This window comes from Sphaeramia orbicularis, chromosome 5 (assembly GCF_902148855.1).
Source record: "Sphaeramia orbicularis chromosome 5, fSphaOr1.1, whole genome shotgun sequence".
Classification (NCBI taxonomy): Eukaryota; Metazoa; Chordata; class Actinopteri; order Kurtiformes; family Apogonidae; genus Sphaeramia; species Sphaeramia orbicularis.
In genome coordinates this window covers 23,971,804-23,992,189 of record NC_043961.1, presented here as the reverse complement: position 1 = coordinate 23,992,189, position 20,386 = coordinate 23,971,804, and the positions used below count along the sequence as shown (strand labels likewise).

At 36.1% G+C, this 20,386-nt stretch overlaps 1 protein-coding gene across 3 annotated transcripts in view; it reads left to right on the top strand.

Moving 5' to 3' along the window:
• Nucleotides 1-16,913, top strand: part of LOC115419018 (transforming acidic coiled-coil-containing protein 1-like) — a 37,385-nt gene extending 20,472 nt beyond the window's left edge. For 2 of the 3 annotated variants that reach the window (XM_030133620.1, XM_030133617.1), the window contains exons 3-14: nucleotides 2,765-4,079; nucleotides 4,663-4,698; nucleotides 5,109-5,172; nucleotides 8,415-8,604; nucleotides 9,579-9,643; nucleotides 11,983-12,114; nucleotides 12,218-12,294; nucleotides 12,397-12,440; nucleotides 13,154-13,317; nucleotides 13,408-13,514; nucleotides 14,013-14,133; nucleotides 15,084-16,913. In XM_030133620.1, the coding sequence (XP_029989480.1) occupies nucleotides 2,765-4,079; nucleotides 4,663-4,698; nucleotides 5,109-5,172; nucleotides 8,415-8,604; nucleotides 9,579-9,643; nucleotides 11,983-12,114; nucleotides 12,218-12,294; nucleotides 12,397-12,440; nucleotides 13,154-13,317; nucleotides 13,408-13,514; nucleotides 14,013-14,133; nucleotides 15,084-15,149 (2,381 nt within the window). In that variant the 3' untranslated portion in view covers nucleotides 15,150-16,913. The remainder of the gene's footprint in view (nucleotides 1-2,764; nucleotides 4,080-4,662; nucleotides 4,699-5,108; nucleotides 5,173-8,414; nucleotides 8,605-9,578; nucleotides 9,644-11,982; nucleotides 12,115-12,217; nucleotides 12,295-12,396; nucleotides 12,441-13,153; nucleotides 13,318-13,407; nucleotides 13,515-14,012; nucleotides 14,134-15,083) is intronic. The other variant, XM_030133618.1, reaches the window with a different exon arrangement.
• The last annotated feature ends 3,473 nt before the right edge of the window (nucleotides 16,914-20,386 follow it).

The window sequence follows — 20,386 nt, the reverse complement described above, 5'->3', positions numbered from 1 at the left end:
GATATCACAGCACATGGACGGAGTGGCCCCCATGACGTTGCCATGGAAACAGGAGCCTTTTGATGTTCCTCTGAATGTGTGTGCAAGCGTGTGTGTGTGTGCATAGTCAACAGCCATTAATCTTCACTTTCTAAAACAATAAAAACACACTGAAACAATAAGGCTAAATAGTCTATGTGGAGGTAAAAATTCCACTATGTCTGAGTCGTGTTGTAGGCCTATCGAGTTCACCATGCCAGAGTAATTGGATACATATGCAGTCTGACAGATTCAGGAATGTGCATTACCTGCAGGTTGGCCCAGTAGTCAAGTCGTTAAGGGTGAAAAGTGTGGGCTGCAAAGTACCTGGTTTGATTTACAGTCACAGTACGCTTTAATGCATTTAATTCCATCTGTCCTAGCTACTAATAAAAATAAAATCTCCAAAAAATACCCCAAAACATTCATTTTTAAAAGAAGACATGTAGTTACTTGAAGGATTACTGTACAAATATTCATAGATTAAACAGTGTTTTATTATACAGGAAAAAATTATTAGACCATCAAGTCATCCAAAACAATGGTTATGCAATCAAGTACTAACTCCTGTGTGTATCATGTGACTAAAACAGACAGAAAAGAAAACCTGGAATGCCTAAAAGCACTGTTTTTGGCAGTACAATGCCATAGCGATTTATTTAAGAACTGAAGTGATTTTGGTTATTATCAAGAAAACCATGATATCAGCACTTAAATTAAATTTTTATGAGCTATTTTTGTTGTTGTCATTATATTTATCCAAACAAATGTACCTTTAGTTGTACCAGGCATTAAAATGAACACGAAATTGAACAAGGGTGGTCTAATACTTTTTTCTGCGACTGTAGGTGATCATTGTTATGTAGCAGCAAAGAAGGCATGATGTGAGTTGCATGCTTGGTATGTGAGCTGGTATGCACGCCGAGTAGGGCTTTTATGTAGTGCTTTTGGGTGTGGTGATGATGGCGGAAGCGTTGTCGTTGTCATTCGGATCAGTACGAGGTGGAGCCTATAGGAGAGTGTGGGAATGGCCTTTGCTCTGGAATTCAACAGGTTCAACAAAAGCCCTGGTTTACTTTGTTTTCTATTGGTTAGTGATGGAGGTCAAGGGGCCAGGAGTCACTGAACAAAGCGGGTTATCAGGCAGGGATCACCACCACACAGCCTGAATTTTAATAAGGTTTTTAGGCATGTGCTTATGTTTTGTGCATGGTATATGTGAGACAGTTTGTACTTTTGGTGACAATACTCCATCCTGTACAACAGCTCCAGCAACATTTTCCAAAAGTGGAGGGAGTGAGACGGGAGTTGACTTTAGTTTGAACCACAAACATCCTCTCACGCAGCTGTGGAGGAGGAAGTTTGACTCTCTCTCTGTTCCTGGCAGACAGCCGTCAAATGGGCCCTAGAAACTACTTTGAATGTAAACACACTGAAGGCTCTGTTTGTCTGTCCATCCCCACCGCTGTGTACATGATGAGGATTTATAAATACTTTGAAGGGGCTGAAGACTTGTCTCAACCAAAAAAAAAAAAACTTACCTCAAACTGATTACATTTACAGCAGGATGATTATGGTGGTTTTTGAGGGGGATACATGAATACTCTCTAAAAACTCTGCAAACATATGGAAAAATACACATCTCATGGTCAAGGCCTGTCAGAGTCATCATCTAATCACCAGAACCATTTTCACATTATGTAACTGTGAAATCAGTTGGGTAAACAAACAGATATATATGTTTTTAATCATTATTTCCACAGTTTTCCGCTAAGTAGGGTTTTTAATGACATCTTGTTGCACATCATTTGTCAGTATATTTTAATTTTATACCTTGGTCCACTATTTCAATAAAATGCTTTGTATATTTGAGTTCTATTTGCCAAATACACAAATTACATATTATCATTGTAATATTGATTATTATATGACACATATTTTCCTTATATTGTGCTCATGTAGAGTGCATGTGTGTTTGACTGACAAAACATTTACACACAAATTGATGTGTTTCTTATTCAGGTTAAAATAAATGAAGGATGGTATAACAATATGGTGAACACATGCAAATTAGTTGATTTCATTAATCAAATTAGACCTCAGCATTTGATAATAAACTGACCTTAACTCTAGATACATCACACTGAGGGGATAAAGATGTAATACTTTAACATAACATGGTATTGGCTGTACTTATAGTTCTGGACGAGGACATGTTTGTATGAGCACAATGAAAATGGCATAAGAGTTACAAAGTGATGTGAATCATTGTAGGGTAGAAACACCGCAGGCTGAGCTGGTCTCCTAGCAACAAAATATTACATGAATATGGCGAGTATGACGGGTTTAGTGAAATATGTCATTGTGTCAACAGGCCCTGGAGGTAATGATCACACCATAACAGGTGATGTACCCGTTGTCAACAACATACAGCACGAAATACACAGCAGCACATTTCATTTAACACAGTCTTTGGTATAAATGTCATGGCCCTCATAGTAACATGTCACCATGGAAACAGCAGCAATTGGAACACTGGGCTGGTTAGTAACCTGCTTTCAAGCAGCCAATCAGACGTCAGCAACATCTGAGTTTACATCTGATTGGACCAACTACTCTTATTCTTACAATTCATAATAATAATAATAATAATAATAATAATAATAATAATAATAATATTTAGTTTCCTTTTTGTTGGGTTTGATATGGATGCTAATTATGTTTTTTTCTTCCATTGCTTCTTCAGTGGTGGAGCCTGAGGAGCACCTGATAGTAACTGTTCCTGCTGGGGATCCGGATATTTTTCTCAGACACGACATGGGCCAGGATGAGCCTGTGGCCCCCATGGGTGGCCCACTGGAAATTAATATTAAGACAGTTGATGCAGAGCAAACAGAGGTTGTCTCAGAAGTGTCTGCACCTGTACCTGTGTCTACTCCTTCACTAACACCAGCTCCTGAAATAGCAAAAAGCACAGCTCCATCCTCTGAGCTTTCCCAAGGCTCATGCCCTGTCCTGGTGGAAGATCCTGTACCTGATCTAGCTCCAGCTGCAGCTCCAGCCCCAGAACTGGACTCAACACAAAGCAGTGAATGTGCAGCTGGTCCAGCTCCAGATCACCCTGCAGAGAAACCTCTTGCTGACTCAGAACTGCAGTGCAATGGACTCCCAAGTGAAAAAGAAATGCCTAAAAAGACTAAAACCAGCAAGTCAAAGACTCCACCTATCAACATTAAGACATCATTTAAAGAGGACCCACAAGTAGATGAGGCGCAAGAAATTCCTGTTCCTAAAGCCAGCTATAACTTTGACCTCGACAGTCTGGATGACAGTTTTAACCCCTTCACCAGTGGAGGATCTAAAATACAGAACTCTCCCCCTCCATGTGGAACAAGCTCCCTCCCGAGACTTGAACCACTTGGCAGCTCATTGCCGGTCTGTGATGCCGGTTCAGCAGCTCCAGCAGAGGTAGAGACAAATGAGTTATCAGAAGCAAAACCTGTGGTTTTGGAGTTTGGTCTGGACAATGGGGCACTTAGCAAACCACCTCCGAGGAAATTAGGAGGCAAAAAGACAATCAGCAAAGGTGCAGCTAAGAAACAGAAGCCCAAAGTGTCAGAGGTGTCCAGCAAACCTGCACCAGAACCCACAGTGGCCTCAGATTCTCAACCACTATCAGAACCAGTTCCAGAAACTACTTTGCCAGTTTCAGACTCGACTGCATCACTGAACTTGGATGATGTTCCTATTCCTAAAACAGGAGCAAATAACTTTGATCCAAGTCAGTGGGATGACCCAAATTTTAATCCGTTTGGTAGCAACAGTAAGATGAACAACTCCCCAGTGCTCCCTAAGGGTTCCTACAGTTTTGACCCAGATAATTTTGATGATTCTGTCGACCCTTTTAAACCATCCAAAACCCTGGGTGCAGAGGACTCATCCAGCAGTGGGCCTCAGCCTGACAAAAAAGTAAAAGATGGAGGTAAACCGAAAGCAGGGCCTCCATCTGGGGAGAAGAAAGTGAGGCAAATTCCCAAGAAAAGCAAAGAGAGGACAATCACGTAAGTCTACAGCAGAACGGGTAAACCAAAATGCAGTTGCAGCCTATACATATGTTTCCATTTTTCCTTCCTTTGCCCTGAAGTTTACAGTTTTGAGCTTGTAACATTCTCACCGATAATGTAATTTCAGTTTTCAGGTCAGTAATAGGTTTAGATTAAACCTGCTTCTCTGTCCTTTGCTTGTTATTGACATCCTCTAGTGGTCAAATGCATAAAAAACAATGCTTTGAACACACATCAAACACTTAACACTGCATACTGACCATTGATATGATTCCAAAACAGGTTATATATAGGCTGCTCAAAGTGCTTGCAGGGCTAGCTTTAGTTTTTCAGGGCTGTCAGCTGTTGTGTTTATGCTCAAACTTTCAACTATTTAACAGTTAAACACCTTTAGTCACTCACTGGCTCTCCTGTGTCTCCTCCTTGTTCTTCATTCCCATATTAAACTCTCCTGTTCCCCTCACTGTATCCCTTTACATCTGCATCCTTTCTCTTCATGTCTGTTTTTTGCAAAACAAAAAAACACACACAAAAAAAAAAAATCCCAACTTCTGCTTTCGTCCACTTCTATTGGCCTCAGGACATCAGAACAAGTCAAGTTTCTCTGTTTTCTGTTGTAAGTACTTTCACAATCAATGCTCTTTTTGCTTTCTTCTCATGCACGCTCACTCCCCATCCACCACTGCATGTCCTGTTACTGAGCTCATTGTCAAAGGTGCATGTGAGGCAAATGAATGTCTTCCTCAGTCTCACCTAGTGCCGCCACCCCATCACCTTGAACATCAGCAATCCAATTTGTCTCGTCTTTCAGTCTTGTGATCCCTGCAGAGTTCAGAAGCACCAGTGTGGTTATACATGTATATCACCGCACCTCATTGGACACAGGGCCCGCGATAAATCTAGAAATGCTTGTGGCCCTGTATTCTAAAACTGTATTTAGTGTCTGTATTTTGACAGTTATGATCACTTATTTTTAGATTAACATATTCTAACAATTTGTCTCCTCATCATGTGCTTTTTTTGTAGGAATTCCTGTAAAGTACAAAAGTACGACGAGAGCCAGTCGCTGGTTCTTGACGTGTGCAATCAGGTAATGTAATATGTTGATCTGTGTGTGTCTGTGTTTATGTACGGGAGTGTCGTGTCAGCCGAAATGTTTCACCTTACTGCAGTGACACTGCAATGTCCATTATTCAGCAGCTGTCGAACCCTAGAGCTCACCTTTCAAAACACTCACACACACAGAGCATCAGCAGTGTCTCTGCAGTACTGCTTTGGCCCAATGACAGATCTGCGACTAATCACTGAGCGGTCAGATATTAGTTCACTGCTCCCAGTGCCCTCAACATTATGACCTCCTCCACCATTAGCAGACACTTTATAGCTCTAATACCTCACAGTTTGTCAAGCACCACCAATCTTGTCTGGAGAAAATTACATTCACCAGCACGAAAAATGCAGTAACACAGAAAGTACTGAGTCTTTTGCAGAGTTTTTCCATCCATAGCAGCAGAGGCACTACCTATCTAGACTCAACATTCAAGATTTATATTCATCACTTGTGCACAAACAAATGCTTCAAGCACATAGGAATTCTTGTGCAAGGCTTTTTGGAGTCAAGTAAAAAAAGCCAAAAAAAAAAAAAAAAATCATCTAGTCTTCATTAGAAAGTGCTTAAAGCACTGTACAAGAATAATACAAATAAAATAGAAAAAATGTAATAGATAAATTATGAATACTGCGACTCTGCTGTGAAAACTATACACAAGTAACTAGTAACATACAAGTACCTGATAGATATATTAACATAATCAGTAGTAACAGAAAATTATGAGGGGATATTGCATCTACTTAACTACTGCCTATCCTCAATATTAGCACCAGTTTGCTGCACATTATCCTACTACTCAATTTTTTTTTTTTTTTTTTAAATCTATTTGACAACATATAATTTAATACTGGTTTCCCAAGTCTATGATCAGAACTTTGCCCATAACAACAGCCTGTTATTTATTATATAGGATGAAAGCTAAGTGTTTGTTTCATTGCAACAACATTTCAGCCATTATGGACCACATGTAGTTCTCAAAAAGCATATATTCTCTTTGCTGCTGTCAACAAACTTATATTGACAGTAAAAAAAAAACAAAAAAACTAATTGTTCCTTATCATGGAATAATACCACATTGGATTGAAAGCTGTCATCAAAAAATTCCTCTATACTCTTTGAACAGAAATAACAGACCATAGAATAATATCACTGACTGATGAGAATTAAGTACTCGCCAATACCATGTCATAGATTCTTCACAATACAACTCAGCCCTTTTTAGTTGGTAGATATCAAAGTGGATCCCTGAACACTTAAGGAAAACTCTTAAAATAATTAAAATGACTTTTATAGAAAACATTGGTAATGTGTCAACAATTAAGGCATGTAGCATCTCCGGATGAATGATGGTCTTTACTCTACAACTGATGGTTCATGAAAGTTTTTATTTATAACACGGTAGCTCCTAAACTTTGCTCTGAACACACTGTAGGAGCTAGGAAGACAATAAAAAACAAAGATATTATTTTAACATTCTATCCCTTTGAGATTTAAAATATTTCAGTAACATTTAATCACAATGGACTACATTGAACTGTAAATTGAAACTGAAATCTAGAACTAACTTAATTTTACTTTTCAAATAAAGTTATGAAATAACCCCTTTTAACTGTTTTAACAGTCAGTGACAATCTCCAACAGAGTGCTATAATAATATAATATAAATCCCACATAAAATGTGCAAATTACATATAAACTAAGTTTTAAAACCTTTCTCCCACATTCAAATTTACTGCAGTTATTGTAAAACAAATCTTACATCTTAAACATGAATTTCCTCATAATAGCGATCTTGATTTAGCCAAAGAATAGTAATGACAACAGAATTCGTGTCGTGGCTAATATGACAGTTTAGCTAACTTACACACACACACAGGCCTACTCAATACAAACTCTGAAAACTTCTAAGAAAAGCGCATTATAATGAGACTCAGTGTTGCACACAATGACATAAACACTGACAAACCTTGTGCCTTTTTCAACCAGGTGCTAAGTAAACAAAGCATTACTTTTCCCTCGTCCGGAAGAAACACCTGTTCATATTTACTGTTATAAACCTCTTTGTACTTCCGACCGCATTTCCGCCGGCAAAATAAAAGCACCTTCAAAATAAAAGCACCCGTTTTTGTAATTTAGCCCAATGAGACAAAATCAACAAAGATCACAAGAAAACCTTTATAAACTGAAAAAAAACACCATTATTTTAGGTCCTTTATACGGCATTTATAGAATGTTTTATAGCTTTTTTCATGTTTTTTTAAGGTCTAGGTCAAGTTTATTCATATAACACAAAGACCTAGTGCTACTTTTGTAGTAGTTCTCAAATTAAATTTTCTTTATTTTTAAACTTTCTCAGGTGATTACCATTTATTGTAATATTATGCTCTGTATTTATCATTTTCCAGTGAAAATCACCTATTTCCCTATGTTTAATTTACTGATCATGTAGATGTTCATAAAAGCTCAGATTAAACTTGAGGGTTATTGTATCAGAAAAAGAGAAAAGTGAAGAAAAACTGACTTTTTCAGAAAATATATCATTAACTGAACATAAGCGAAGTGTCTCCATCCACTGTCATTGATCCAACTCCATGGGTTTTACTGGTGAATCAATGCTGTAGAAGATGACGGTGTTTCCACGTTCACTACGGAGCCTCCATCCGTCCATATTAGTCATATCTCATGACCATGAAAAGATGACAAACTGCATTTTACACCAATTACTTACATGTATTGATAGGATTAAGGGATGAACAGGTATTTAACATTTTGTATCAGTAACTGATTTTGGTCACCAGTGGGTGTTTGGGTCTTTATGAGTTAAAACAAAGCAAAGTGCCCAAAATGCTGTAGATACAAATACAAGATATGCTAAAACTAGTAAAAATAAGGATAAATACAAAATATAGTAAAACTGATAAAAACAGATACACAGTAATAGGATAAATAGTATCTGAAACACAACCAGAAGATAAAACAAATCAAAATCACACACTTGTATTAAAAGCCAATGCAAATAAGTGCGTCTCTAAGAGAGATTTAAATTGCTCAAAGGACTGTGCACATGTGATTTGTTGGGGCAGAATGTTCCAGAGCCTTGGACCTGCCACAGAAAAGACTGTCTTTTTTTTTTGTCTATATATATCCCACTCAAAGTACTCCTTGAATAAACTCTTTTTTTTCTTTTCCCTTTAATTCAACCCTTCGTTCTGTGTGTTTAGGTGGAGGATGAAGTGGTGGTCCAGACCCCAGAGATCACTCAGCGAGTTCATCATGCCACAGATGAGGAGAAACTGGCCTCCACTGGCATCATGGGCCCGACAACGGAGAGCCAGGAGGAGCGAGGAGAGTCCGAATGCAAAAAGGCATCTGGGAATAAACAGCCAGTTGAAGACATATCTGTTATGGACGGTATGTTTTGCAGCCAAATGTTTATATTTTATGTAGTTTATCGTTTTATATCTTTCAAGTTACATGAATCATTAGCTGGCACTGACAAAGGTATCAGGAGTTATATAAATAAGGTGATAAAAAGCAGTCATAAAGAGCACCCACATTAAACACTTTAATTGTCCAAAACCAGACAGCACAAACCACCAAAAGACAGTTAAAATCCATAACACACCATCCCTGTGACAGTGATCTCATGGAAATATAGATCTGAAGCAATTTCCTTTCATTTGATAAATTGCACATTCTCTGGAAAACAATTCAGACCTCAGAAAAAGTCTGAAACAAATCTGTGGACAAAATTTGGACAATAAATTCTGGTAAATAATATATAACCTTGTTGCACCCCTGTGATCGAATTTTGAGCCTTTTTGCCCAAGGACTGCAAGGCCACACAAATATGTCCAACATTATAAAAAAGAAAAATGGAGCATCAGCAGACTCAGCAGAATCCTGTCCCAGGACATGAAAAAGTTAAATATATATATATATATATATATATATATATATATATATATTGTGTTGGAGGCCAAATATTTCCCATGTCTGTGACAGCAGTGCAAGTTTCACATCATCTTTTTAGAATCAGTACCATCTAATATCAAATATGTAAACACATGCAAGGAATTCTTTACCAGTAGTTGTTGTCTTTCTAGTAAATTGAAAACACATGGTATAATAAATAATTAAAGCAAAGTTAAATAAATAAAAAAGAAACTTTATGTACATATAAGCTCTATACACATACAGACAAAAAAAAAAATTCAAAACTATTTCAACCTTTTAATAATAATCAATGGACAATTAAGGACACAGATTTTAAGCTTCAGAAGACACACAGACAAGCCAGCATGAGGAATACATTGACTAAGTTTGTTTCATTTACTGTTTTTACTTATTACCAGATATTAATTTGTGATTTTTTTTCTCCAAAGGTCCTGAAACCAAGATTGTTCCACACCTGGAGGAGAAAGACAGCTGTAATCTCAAAGATGACATAGTGAGTATAATGTGTATAACATATACACAGTTTGAATTCCTCATGTTACTGTCACTTTTACTTTGTGGTATGATGTTCTTATATTGCTTTTACTGCCTTCATTCTTTGTTCATATTTACCTGTTATTTTGACTTTCTTCCATCTTTTTTGTGTCTTTTGTCACCACATCATATCATTTCAATTCTCCGTTTTGCTCATTTGGCCTGATGGTTTTGTGTTTTCTAAACAGTTTTAGGAGTAAGAATCTGTATGTAAAAGTTACTTCTCTTTAAACATTAGGGTTATACAAATTCAAGCCTGCTTACTGAATATTTGTCTAAATAATCACATCAGCACGTAACGTCTCATGTATTAAATCAACTCAAATGAGATGTGAAGTGACTGCAACAGGGTTCCCACATTCATGAAAAACCTGGTGGTCATGGAATTCTAATTCAAATTTTCTAGGCCTTTAAAAAGTAATAAAATTGTTTGAAAATTTTGGAAAAGCACAGAATATAGTTTTCAAAATTCCTCATTTTTTAGTCAGCATTTCTCCTTAACCTTGTGCAAAAATCAACTGTACATACACATTTTGTAGCTGATACATTTTTAATTTGTCATGAGATTGCATCCATGGGGGAAAAGGAAATCGACAGAAGAGTAACACTGTCAGATTTGGACACTGAAATGTGAAAAATAGACTTTCTTCCAGAAAATCTCTTTAAAGTTTTGCCTCAGATTATGGAGGGTTTAAGTAGCACTGTTATTTGCCTAAAAACATTTTTACAGAATTTTGGATCTACATTATTATAATCGCTAGAAATAGCTTTGTATAGATTCATAGTTTTCTGTGCATCTCAAGTGAACATGAGAATAACTCAGAAAATGTTTCTGAAGGGTCATGGAAAGCATATTTTTTGTTCCTTGAGAAAATGTGTCTGAATCCTGATGGAAGTATTTAATACAAAGCAGAACAGATGCCCCAGGGCAAGTGTTTACAGATTCAAGATTCCTGTACAATGAAAATCTTACTTTGCTGTCCACACTAAATACAAAGAGAATTTAAAATATATAAAAATTGAAATAGAATAATTTAACTAGGAAATGAAAACAAACAGTACCATTTAAGAATGACAATAGAGAAAGATGAGCATAAAAATTTAAACTACTATTAGAAAGAAAAAAATGTATATGTAAATAAATGTGCAATATGTGTGTAATTGTGCAAACTGTCTGTGTCAAGTTGTTCTGGTTTGTTTGATTTTTTTTTTTGCCGTTTGCCCCAACTTGGAAAAAGGTGCAAACGTCTGGAGGAGGTTTGGGCAACTGGACTTCACTCAAAAGATTCCCAAGATGACTTTTTCCTCTTTTTTTTCTCTTTTATTAAAGTTCAGAGGCACAGGTCTTTGGATGCACATACACCGAATGCTGTGATTGTTTTTAATCTTTAGGTGGAAAACCTTTAACAATAAACAACACAAAACAAACAATTAATTGACCAATAAGTACAAAATGCTATAAATACAAATTCACCATTATATAGAAAAATAGATATTTACATATAGATACAATACAAAAATTGTTTAATTTAAATTGATTAACAAGAAATATATAATAATATATAATATATATTTAACACATCTGAATAAATAGAAGTAAAACAAAAAATCCCATTAATTACACTCAATTAACAATATTTAAACCCAACAAAGTCACTACTTTAACTATAATTAACTGACAATTAGTTGAAATCCTGTACCCAGGCAATTTACTTTTAAAATACATGATCATATTTAATATAAACCACAAATAACCCTACTAATTAACAAAAAAAAAACACCACTTGCAGTTACAACAGGCAGCTTTAAGTTAACCCTTTAAACCCTGTTTGCGCTCCGGTGCGCTCACACACAACAGCACATTAATGTGAGACTATCATTATGATTAAATAGTCACAGTTCTAGTGCAGCACATAAACTAAACATTTCATAAATAGTCTCACTGGCTGCCCCTCCGCAGTTTCCAAACGTCTGTTGCTCAGCAGTCTGAAGTTTGCATAGGAGCCGCAGCGTCGTCTGCTCCGCCCTTTTATCAGTTACTGCTGCTGTCTCATTGGAGACACCTGTAGCCTTTCAGCAGTGTGCATGATGACACAGCGCACAGCTGAGCCCAATATGGTTCTGACTGAACTGACCTGTGCTGTGGCCTCTGAATGTCACAAACTTTTTTTTTTTCCTTTTCTCCATGTCTTTTTCACAGTGAATTAAAACCAGTTTGACTTTACAGTCTGATGTAAATGATATATAACATGAATGTATAATCTTTTCATTATACTGTGTTTTGTCTGTATTTCACAGTGTGAGATATCAATGAACCAAACAATGAAGGTGCTCAGCAGTGACGTCCCCGACCCGGCTGCCCTGTCCCAGGACACCACACCCCTCACTGAGATGGACAAGGCTGCAGTGCTCACTCTGATCAGAGAAGAGGTAGAAGAAACATCCCACACACTCAGACAAACAGTGGTGTTGTAGGATGAATATGTTTTAAAGATCTGACCACACCAGTCACTTTTGTCTTCCTTCCAAACAGATCATCACTAAAGAGATCGAGGTCAATGAGTGGAAGAGGAAGTTTGAGGAAAGCAGAGCAGAGGTTATGGAGATGAGGTTCGATGCTAAGTTGTTTCTCTGGATCACTTTCTAATCTTATGTTTATATTATTACTGTTCAAACATCAATTAATGACATGTATGCTTTACACTTTTTCAGGAAAATAGTTGCTGAATATGAGAAAACAGTTGCCCAGATGATTGGTAAGTTGCTGCCACCTGGTGGTTGAATACATGTAGTATTTCCATTGCATGCACCAAACAAGCAAGGATTATATCTAGGTAATACTTTAATTTTTGATAGATGTACACATGTTGCATAAGGCTGTTTAGTTCTTAACAATGTTTTGGAAAATCCTGTGTTTCCTGCTCCTTAAGGTCTGCTGAAAATTAAGCTTTTTGTATAAATTTTATGTAATTGTTTGGTCCAACTAAATCTTAACACCTATATATAAACAATAGGAACATTTATATGCTTCTTTAAAATTGTAAAGTACTGTTGTTATATTGTGTTTGTAAAGTTTTTACACACTATAACAACAAGTGGACTCCATGGGTGATTTTGCTCCAAGTCAACAACCAGCCAACCAAACAAAAAACAACAAAAAATGAACACAATTTGCTTTCATAAGAATCTGTTAGCTATAAACATACTCAAACTTCTCTGGAATATGAAAACTATCTTTATAAATGTTTTTCCTTCAACAGCCCTAAACAGAAAAAGACGCTGAATATAAAAAGGGGGAATATATTAAAAAAAAACAAAACAACAACAACATACTAGCCTTAATTTTTTCAGACAAATGTGGAATAAAAAGTCAAATATTTTCCTCTAGATGATTATGACAGTGTAGTTTCTTGTCAAGTGGACTTTTTTGTCCTTAAAACCATACATTTAATCCCTTTTTTGTTTGCAGAGGATGAGCAGCAGCAGAAGACACTGTCCTGTAGTAAGAGCGTCAGACAGTTGACCTTAGAGCGGGATCAGGCCATCGCTGACCTCAACTCAGTGGAGCGCTCCTTCGCTGACCTTTTCAGGAGGTACGAGAACATGAAGGGGGTCCTCGAAGGCTTCAAGAAGGTCAGTAGAGCTTTGAACTGCCGACGTGCTGCTCAATCTAACTTCACATCAGGGCCAGATGAGTAAATGTTCGCTGTGTGGATCATTTAGAATGAGGACGTGCTGAAGAAGTGTGCACAGGATTACCTGATGAGGATCAAGCAGGAGGAGCAGAGGTATCAAACCCTCAAAATCCATGCTGAGGAGAAACTGGACAAGTAAGTATCAGAATTCTGAGTATACAGTAGAGGAAAAAAGTTTTTTAACACCCTTAAAATTTCAGATATTATAAAATACTTGCAGCACAAGGTGTGGCTGCATCAGACAGACACATACACATGCAAATGATTGTAGTTTATTAACAAGAAAAAAATAACAAAACTAAATTCATGACATTTTCGACATATCATGCCCAGGATGTGTTTCATTATCTTGCTGAAACATCTAGTTTTGACCTCGATGAAACAGAGCACTTGCAGAAGGGGGCATGTGGGTTAAAAGAATGGAACAATACTTGGCAGAGTTCAATGACTTCAGAGTGATTCTTAATGCAATATATGACAAATACATGGGGTGAACAAAACCTTTTTCCACCACTGAACATTCATTATTCTAAAGATGCCTGAAGTGATAACAGAATCTGATCCTCACTGGTGTTTAATCTTAAAAGTTCACATTTATTCAGAGGTTTTCCTCACTGTCTTTTCTCCTCACAGGGCTAATGAGGAGATCGCACAGGTTCGGGCCAAAGCCAACGCTGAGAGCGTCGCACTCAGCGCCAGCCTCAGGAAGGAGCAGATGAAGGTGGAGTCACTTGAAAGAGCCGTCCTCCAAAAGGTAGAACAACCTCAGAAATTACTGAAGTAGATTCAGTAGAGACACTATGAAAAGACAGTGCACTCAAAAGCTGAAATTTATGATAAAAGATGAAAAAAAGCATGTTTAAATTACATTGATTATGTATAAAAATAGAAAGTCTTAAAGTACTGGTTAAAAAAATGCACAAAGATGAGCACACATTTTAACCTTCATGAACAAGAGCAAAAATGCAATTTCTTTAAGATGTTTTAAGAAGTTTTAAGTTTTGTTTTAATAAGTTGATTATTCATTCATTCACTCAGTTATTTTCCAAACTGTTTAATTGTCTTTGGGGGGGGTGGGGGGTGGGGGGGGGGTGTCACAGGGGTGCTGGAGCCTATCCCAGTTATCATTAGGTAGAGGTTTCATACACTTTGGATGTTGCCAGTTCATCACAGAGCCAGTGACAAATGAACAGCCATTCACTCTTCTCATTAAAAGCATTAAAATCAACTGGTAATTTAATTATTGAATGAATTAAGTAAAATTTCACGGCGAACCGCGAAAAAAAAGTGCAAAGTGACGTATAATACGAGGAACAAAGAAACACAGTGCTAATTATAATTAATGTTAGAAACAGATCTAAAACATATCATCAACATGATAATTAATGCTTTTAAATAACTGATTTATTGTAGAAGAACTTGGGACACTAAGTATATAAAGGAAAAACACTGCTCTGTTTTTCTCTGTATCTTTCACTGCTTATATTCCACTAGATAATTAATAAACCCATTTTAGGAAAAATGAAGCTAAGAGATGAACGTATTTTATATCAACAGAATTACACGCTTCTGAAAATGCTAAAGCGATAATATCTACACCCTAGTGGTTCTATTGTTAATATTCTTGCCTCAAATCGTGCTCCTGTGCTTGTGTGTGAACTTCACCCTCACTTCTTATCCACTATTTCTGTTTCTGTGTCACAGAACCAAGAGATTGAGGAGCTCACCAAGATCTGTGATGAACTCATCGCCAAACTGGGAACAGATTAAAACATTTGAATTCAACTCGTCATCACACTTTGGCAGGTTTTCCTCTCTTTAGTTCATGTGCCAAACTCCTTTCACAGCCACCTATGATGTATAGTCTGTATAAAGTCACACTACACCTCATCTTAACCTTGAATATAAATAACATAGAAAATGGTTATTATTTAGACTGAAATAAGAATCTGAATAATAAAATAATTTTGTAAATTATGTGACATTTGAAGAAGCACAAAAGTCTTATATCATTAGGTGCTTTATAATTACTTTGAAGGAGAGCTGTTGATTTGTTGCGATGAATTCCAGCGATGATTTATTGATCTATGTTCAAGGGTTTAAAGGATTTTAACAGTTTTTAGCTGTTGGGTCTCTTCTCTGAAATGTGCGTGTAGTTGGTTGTGCAGATGATTTCAACTCATATTTTATACAGCATGTTTCATAAAAAAACAGTAGATATAAATATGGGAATGAAGGGAAAAACACTGCAAACAGACGGCGCCGCCATGTGCAGTAACAACTTATGTCCGGTCTGTGCAAATGGTGACAACAAATCACTTGGAGTGCCTAAACTGATGAGAGCACATTGGTCTAAAGGCTTCTCTAAAGCAGCTGGTTATTTCCTTTCACAAAGTGCTGCATGCAGTATAACAGAGTAGGACTGCAACTAATCAATATTTTCATTGTTGGTTATTTTCATGTTTAAATTGATTTGTTAATTGCCTATAAAATAGTGACAAAGAAAGTGAGTGAGATCAAGATGACATTTTCAGATGTTTTTTTTTTGGACCACAGCTAAAACATATTCAGTTTACTGTTACAGAGGAGGAGAGAAACCACAAGATATTCACATTATACAAGCTGGAATTAAAAGAGTTTTGATGTTTTTCTTTTAAAAACAACACAAATAAATGATTTCCTTATTAAAATGGTTGGCAATAAATTTAATAGTCAACAAATAGTCATGAAATAATGGTTGTAGCTCTATATGAGAGCATCCATCGTGTTGCCTTTAAATGTTTCCTTGTGTAATTTCTACAATATGTGATCAAATCTTCAGTTATGATGAGCTTGAAGTTTAAACAGTTTTGATGTTAAGCACATAAACCTCTGGGATTATTAAACATGAAGAGCACTTAAGATAACTGTACTTTAAAGTTTATTTGATTGATTTTGATGGTATTTTGATAGTGATGGACCCAAGTTTATAATAGTAAAACTGTGCTCTTATTACGCTGTAATTAAGGTGCCATGTAGCTATTGAATTGTGTTGATATTTGTGTGTCCCCCAAATGTTGCTAGTGTGCCTTTTATTTTGTTTACTACTAAAATGTTTTGCACCCTTACTGTTTTCAGACTCCGTTGCCAAAACATCCTGTACACAGTATGTTTCTTGTATGATCAAAATATTCCAAACAACAGCAACTTAAAGTTTGACGATGTCGCCCCCTGTCCCGACATGAACCTGAAGGAGCTTACACACAAGTGCATTTCAGCTCGGGAAGCAGCTTCTTTTACTTCAGCACAATCAAACGCTAAATGGACTGGGTGTCAGCGAAATGCTATGTCCTGTTATTGTGGCGTTACATTAGTTTGGGTGTCGTTTCACTGCACATCCATTGTTACAGTACAGTGAGTGTAAATTTTATACTTTGAGACAATTATATTCAGAGTTTTGTTCATGATATTTGTAAAATTTAAGAATTAAGTGAACTCAGATTGTATGTTGACTGCTATATTTTGTGCATTACTGAATAAATGGTTGAGATTTAATATTATGCGTTTCCTCCTTTGACTAAATGAAATCCTGAAAAACATGGGGGGTTTCAGATCAGATGAAATTGATCAAAATATGTTAAACTCAAAAACTCTTACATTTCCTAAGTAATTCACAAAGATCAATTTAGATTTACCAAGCTGCATATTTCTATATTTATCTATTCATTTATTTATTTATTAAAGAAATCTTTGGGTAAAATTTAGGTTGACTGACTTAAAGACATCATCAAGAGAGTCAAAAAAATCTAAAAACAGTTATATTTCTATGTTCTTCATTGACTGGTTAAATAATTGATTGAGTTTTCCTATCTAGATGGGCAAAATAAATTATAAAAAAAACTTCTAGAAGAACCACAGTGTGAAAATTACGGTGGCCCAGAGGTGCAACAGGCCAAAAAATTATCCACTAGACGAAAAAAATTATCTACTACAAGAAAAAAAAAGAGAACAGCCTAAAAAAATTATCCACTAGATGAAAAAAATTATCTACTACAAGAAAAAAAAGAGAACAGACTAAAAAAATTATCGAGATGAAAAAAATTATCTACTACAAGAAAAAAAAAGAGAACAGCCGAAAAAAATTATCCACGAGATGAAAAAAATTATCTACTACAAGAAAAAAAAAAAAGAGAAAAACAGCCCAAAAAAATTATCCACTATAAGGAAGAAAAAAAAAAGAGAGAACAGCCTAAAAAATTATCCACTAGACAAAAAATTATCTACTGCAAGAAAAAAGAGAACAGCCTAAAAAATTATCCACTATAAGAAAAAAAAGAGAACAGCCCCCAAAAAATTATCCACTAGATGAAAAAAAAAAAAATCCCCTATAAGAAAGAAAAGAGACCAGCCAAAAAATTATCCACTAAAAGAAAAAAAAAGAGAACAGGCAAAAAAAAAATTATCTACTAGCCCAAAAAATTATTCACTATAAAAAAAAAAAAAAAAAAAAGAACGGGTGAAAAAAATTATCTACTATGAGAAAAAAAAAAGAGAGCAGCCCAAAAAAATATCCACTATAAGAAAAAAAAAAACATCATCCACCTTTTCAATTACGGGGGCGCTGTTTTCCCGAAAGGTGCCTTGCTTTAAAATTAAGGCCACCACAAAAATAAAAGGATAGGCTGAAAAATTTTAAGGCTTTCGGCTAATGTGGCTAATGCTAAGGAAGTACCCCACCGGAAGTGGAGGTCGTGCGCTAAAAATAAAGTTATTTTAAAATATAGATATTTCCATTAATATAGTTTGCAAAGCAGTTAAAGGATTAAATACGGTTCCAGTGTCTGCTCAAGGTTAGGCATGGGCGTTAAATGGTTAAGGTTAGGGTATGGTTGGGGTTAGTTTTCAGTGGTAAATGGCCCTTGTGTGCACTGTGTGAAGGTTCGTTGCTAAGCTAATGCTAACGCGAAAAGTTGACGGCAACTTTGTGAACTACCAGTGCGAGTAAACAATTGTGTGATTACGGAGTTGAATTGTTCAACTGCCTGACATTCAATATCATTTTTGATGAATATTCGCTACAAGAAGTTCTAAAATTATTTTATTTTGAGAGGAGAAGAGGAGCTTCCTGTGGAGCTCCACTATCATGGCATCGCCCATTTGTTGAGAGACAGCAAGTGCATATTGCGGCACCGACATCTGGTGCCGTGGCACCTCGGCTGGTGCCGCGAGGTACCGCGGTACCACGGCTCGGTGCTAGGTACCCCAGCACGGCACCGCGTACCATGGCTCGGTACCACAGCTCAGCTCGTTGCCAGGTGCCGAGGCACTGCGGTACCACGGCACACATCTTTATCTCCACAAATGTCCTTCTTGATCTAGTGTTAGTAAAGACACTCCGTTTGAGTTGAGGAGGAGAGGTCTACCTGCAAACAAATGGGCGACGCCATGATAGTGGAGCTCCACAGGAAGCTCCTCTTCTCCTCCTCTCAAAATAAAATAACACAAAGTTGCCGTCAACTTTTCGCGTTAGCATTAGCTTAGCAACGAACCTTCACACAGTGCACACAAGGGCCATTTACCACTGAAAACTAACCCCAACCATACCCTAACCCTAACCTTAACCATTTAACGCCAATGCCTAACCTTGAGCAGACACTGGAACCGTATTTAATCATTTAACTGCTTTGCAAACTATATTAATGGAAATATCTATATTTTAAAATAACTTTATTTTTTAGCGCACGACCTCCACTTCCGGTGGGGTACTTCCTTAGCATTAGCCACATTAGCCGAAAGCCTTAAAATTTTTCAGCCTATCCTTTTATTTTTTGTGGTGGTCTTAATTTTAAAGCAAGACACCTTTCGGGTAAACAGCGCCCCCGTAATTGAAAAGGTGGATGATGGTTTTTTTTTCTTATAGTGGATATTTTTTTGGGCTGCTCTCTTTTTTTTCTCATAGTAGATAAATTTTTTCCACCTGTTCTTTTTTTTTTTTTCTTATAGTGAATAATTTTTTCGGCTAGTAGATAATTTTTTTTTTGCCTGTTCTCTTTTTTTTCTTTTAGTGGATAATTTTTTTGGCTGGTCTCTTTTTTTTCTTATAGGGGATTTTTTTTTCATCTAGTGGATAATTTATTTTAGGCTGTTCTCTTTTTTTTCTTACAGTGGATAATTTTTTTTGGGCTGTTCTCTTTTTTTTTTTCTTGTAGTAGATAATTTTTTTCATCTAGTGGATAATTTTTTTAGGCTGTTCTCTTTTTTTTTCTTGTAGTAGATAATTTTTTTCATGTAGTGGATAATTTTTTTTAGGCTGCTCTCTTTTTTTCTTATAGTGGATCATTTTTTTAGGCTGTTCTCTTTTTTTTTTTCTTGAAGTAGATATAATTTTTTTCATCTAGTGGATAATTTTTTTAGGCTGTTCTCTTTTTTTTCTTATAGTGGATAATTTTTTTGGGCTGTTCTCTTTTTTTTCTTGTAGTAGATAATTTTTTTCATCTAGTGGATAATTTTTTTAGGCTGTTCTCTTTTTTTTTCTTATACTGGATAATTTTTTTGGGCTGTTCTCTTTTTTTTCTTGTAGTAGATAATTTTTTTCATCTAGTGGATAATTTTGTTAGGCTGTTCTCTTTTTTTTTTCTTGTAGTAGATAATTTTTTTCATCTAGTGGATAATTTTTTGGCCTGTTGCACCTCTGGGCCACCGTAGAAAATACTCCAGTGTGGGTTAAAAAAAAAAAAAAAATCAAATACACATCTGTAAATTACGGTGGCCCAGAGGTGCAACAGGCCAAAAAATTATCCACTAGACGAAAAAAATTATCTACTACACGAAAAAAAAAAGAGAACAGCCTAAAAAAATTATCCACTAGATGAAAAAAATTATCTACTACAAGAAAAAAAAGAGAACAGCCCAAAAAAATTATCCAGTATAAGAAAAAAAAAGAGAACAGCCTAAAAAAATTATCCACTAGATGAAAAAAATTATCTACTACAAGAAAAAAAAGAGAACAGCCCAAAAAATATCCACTA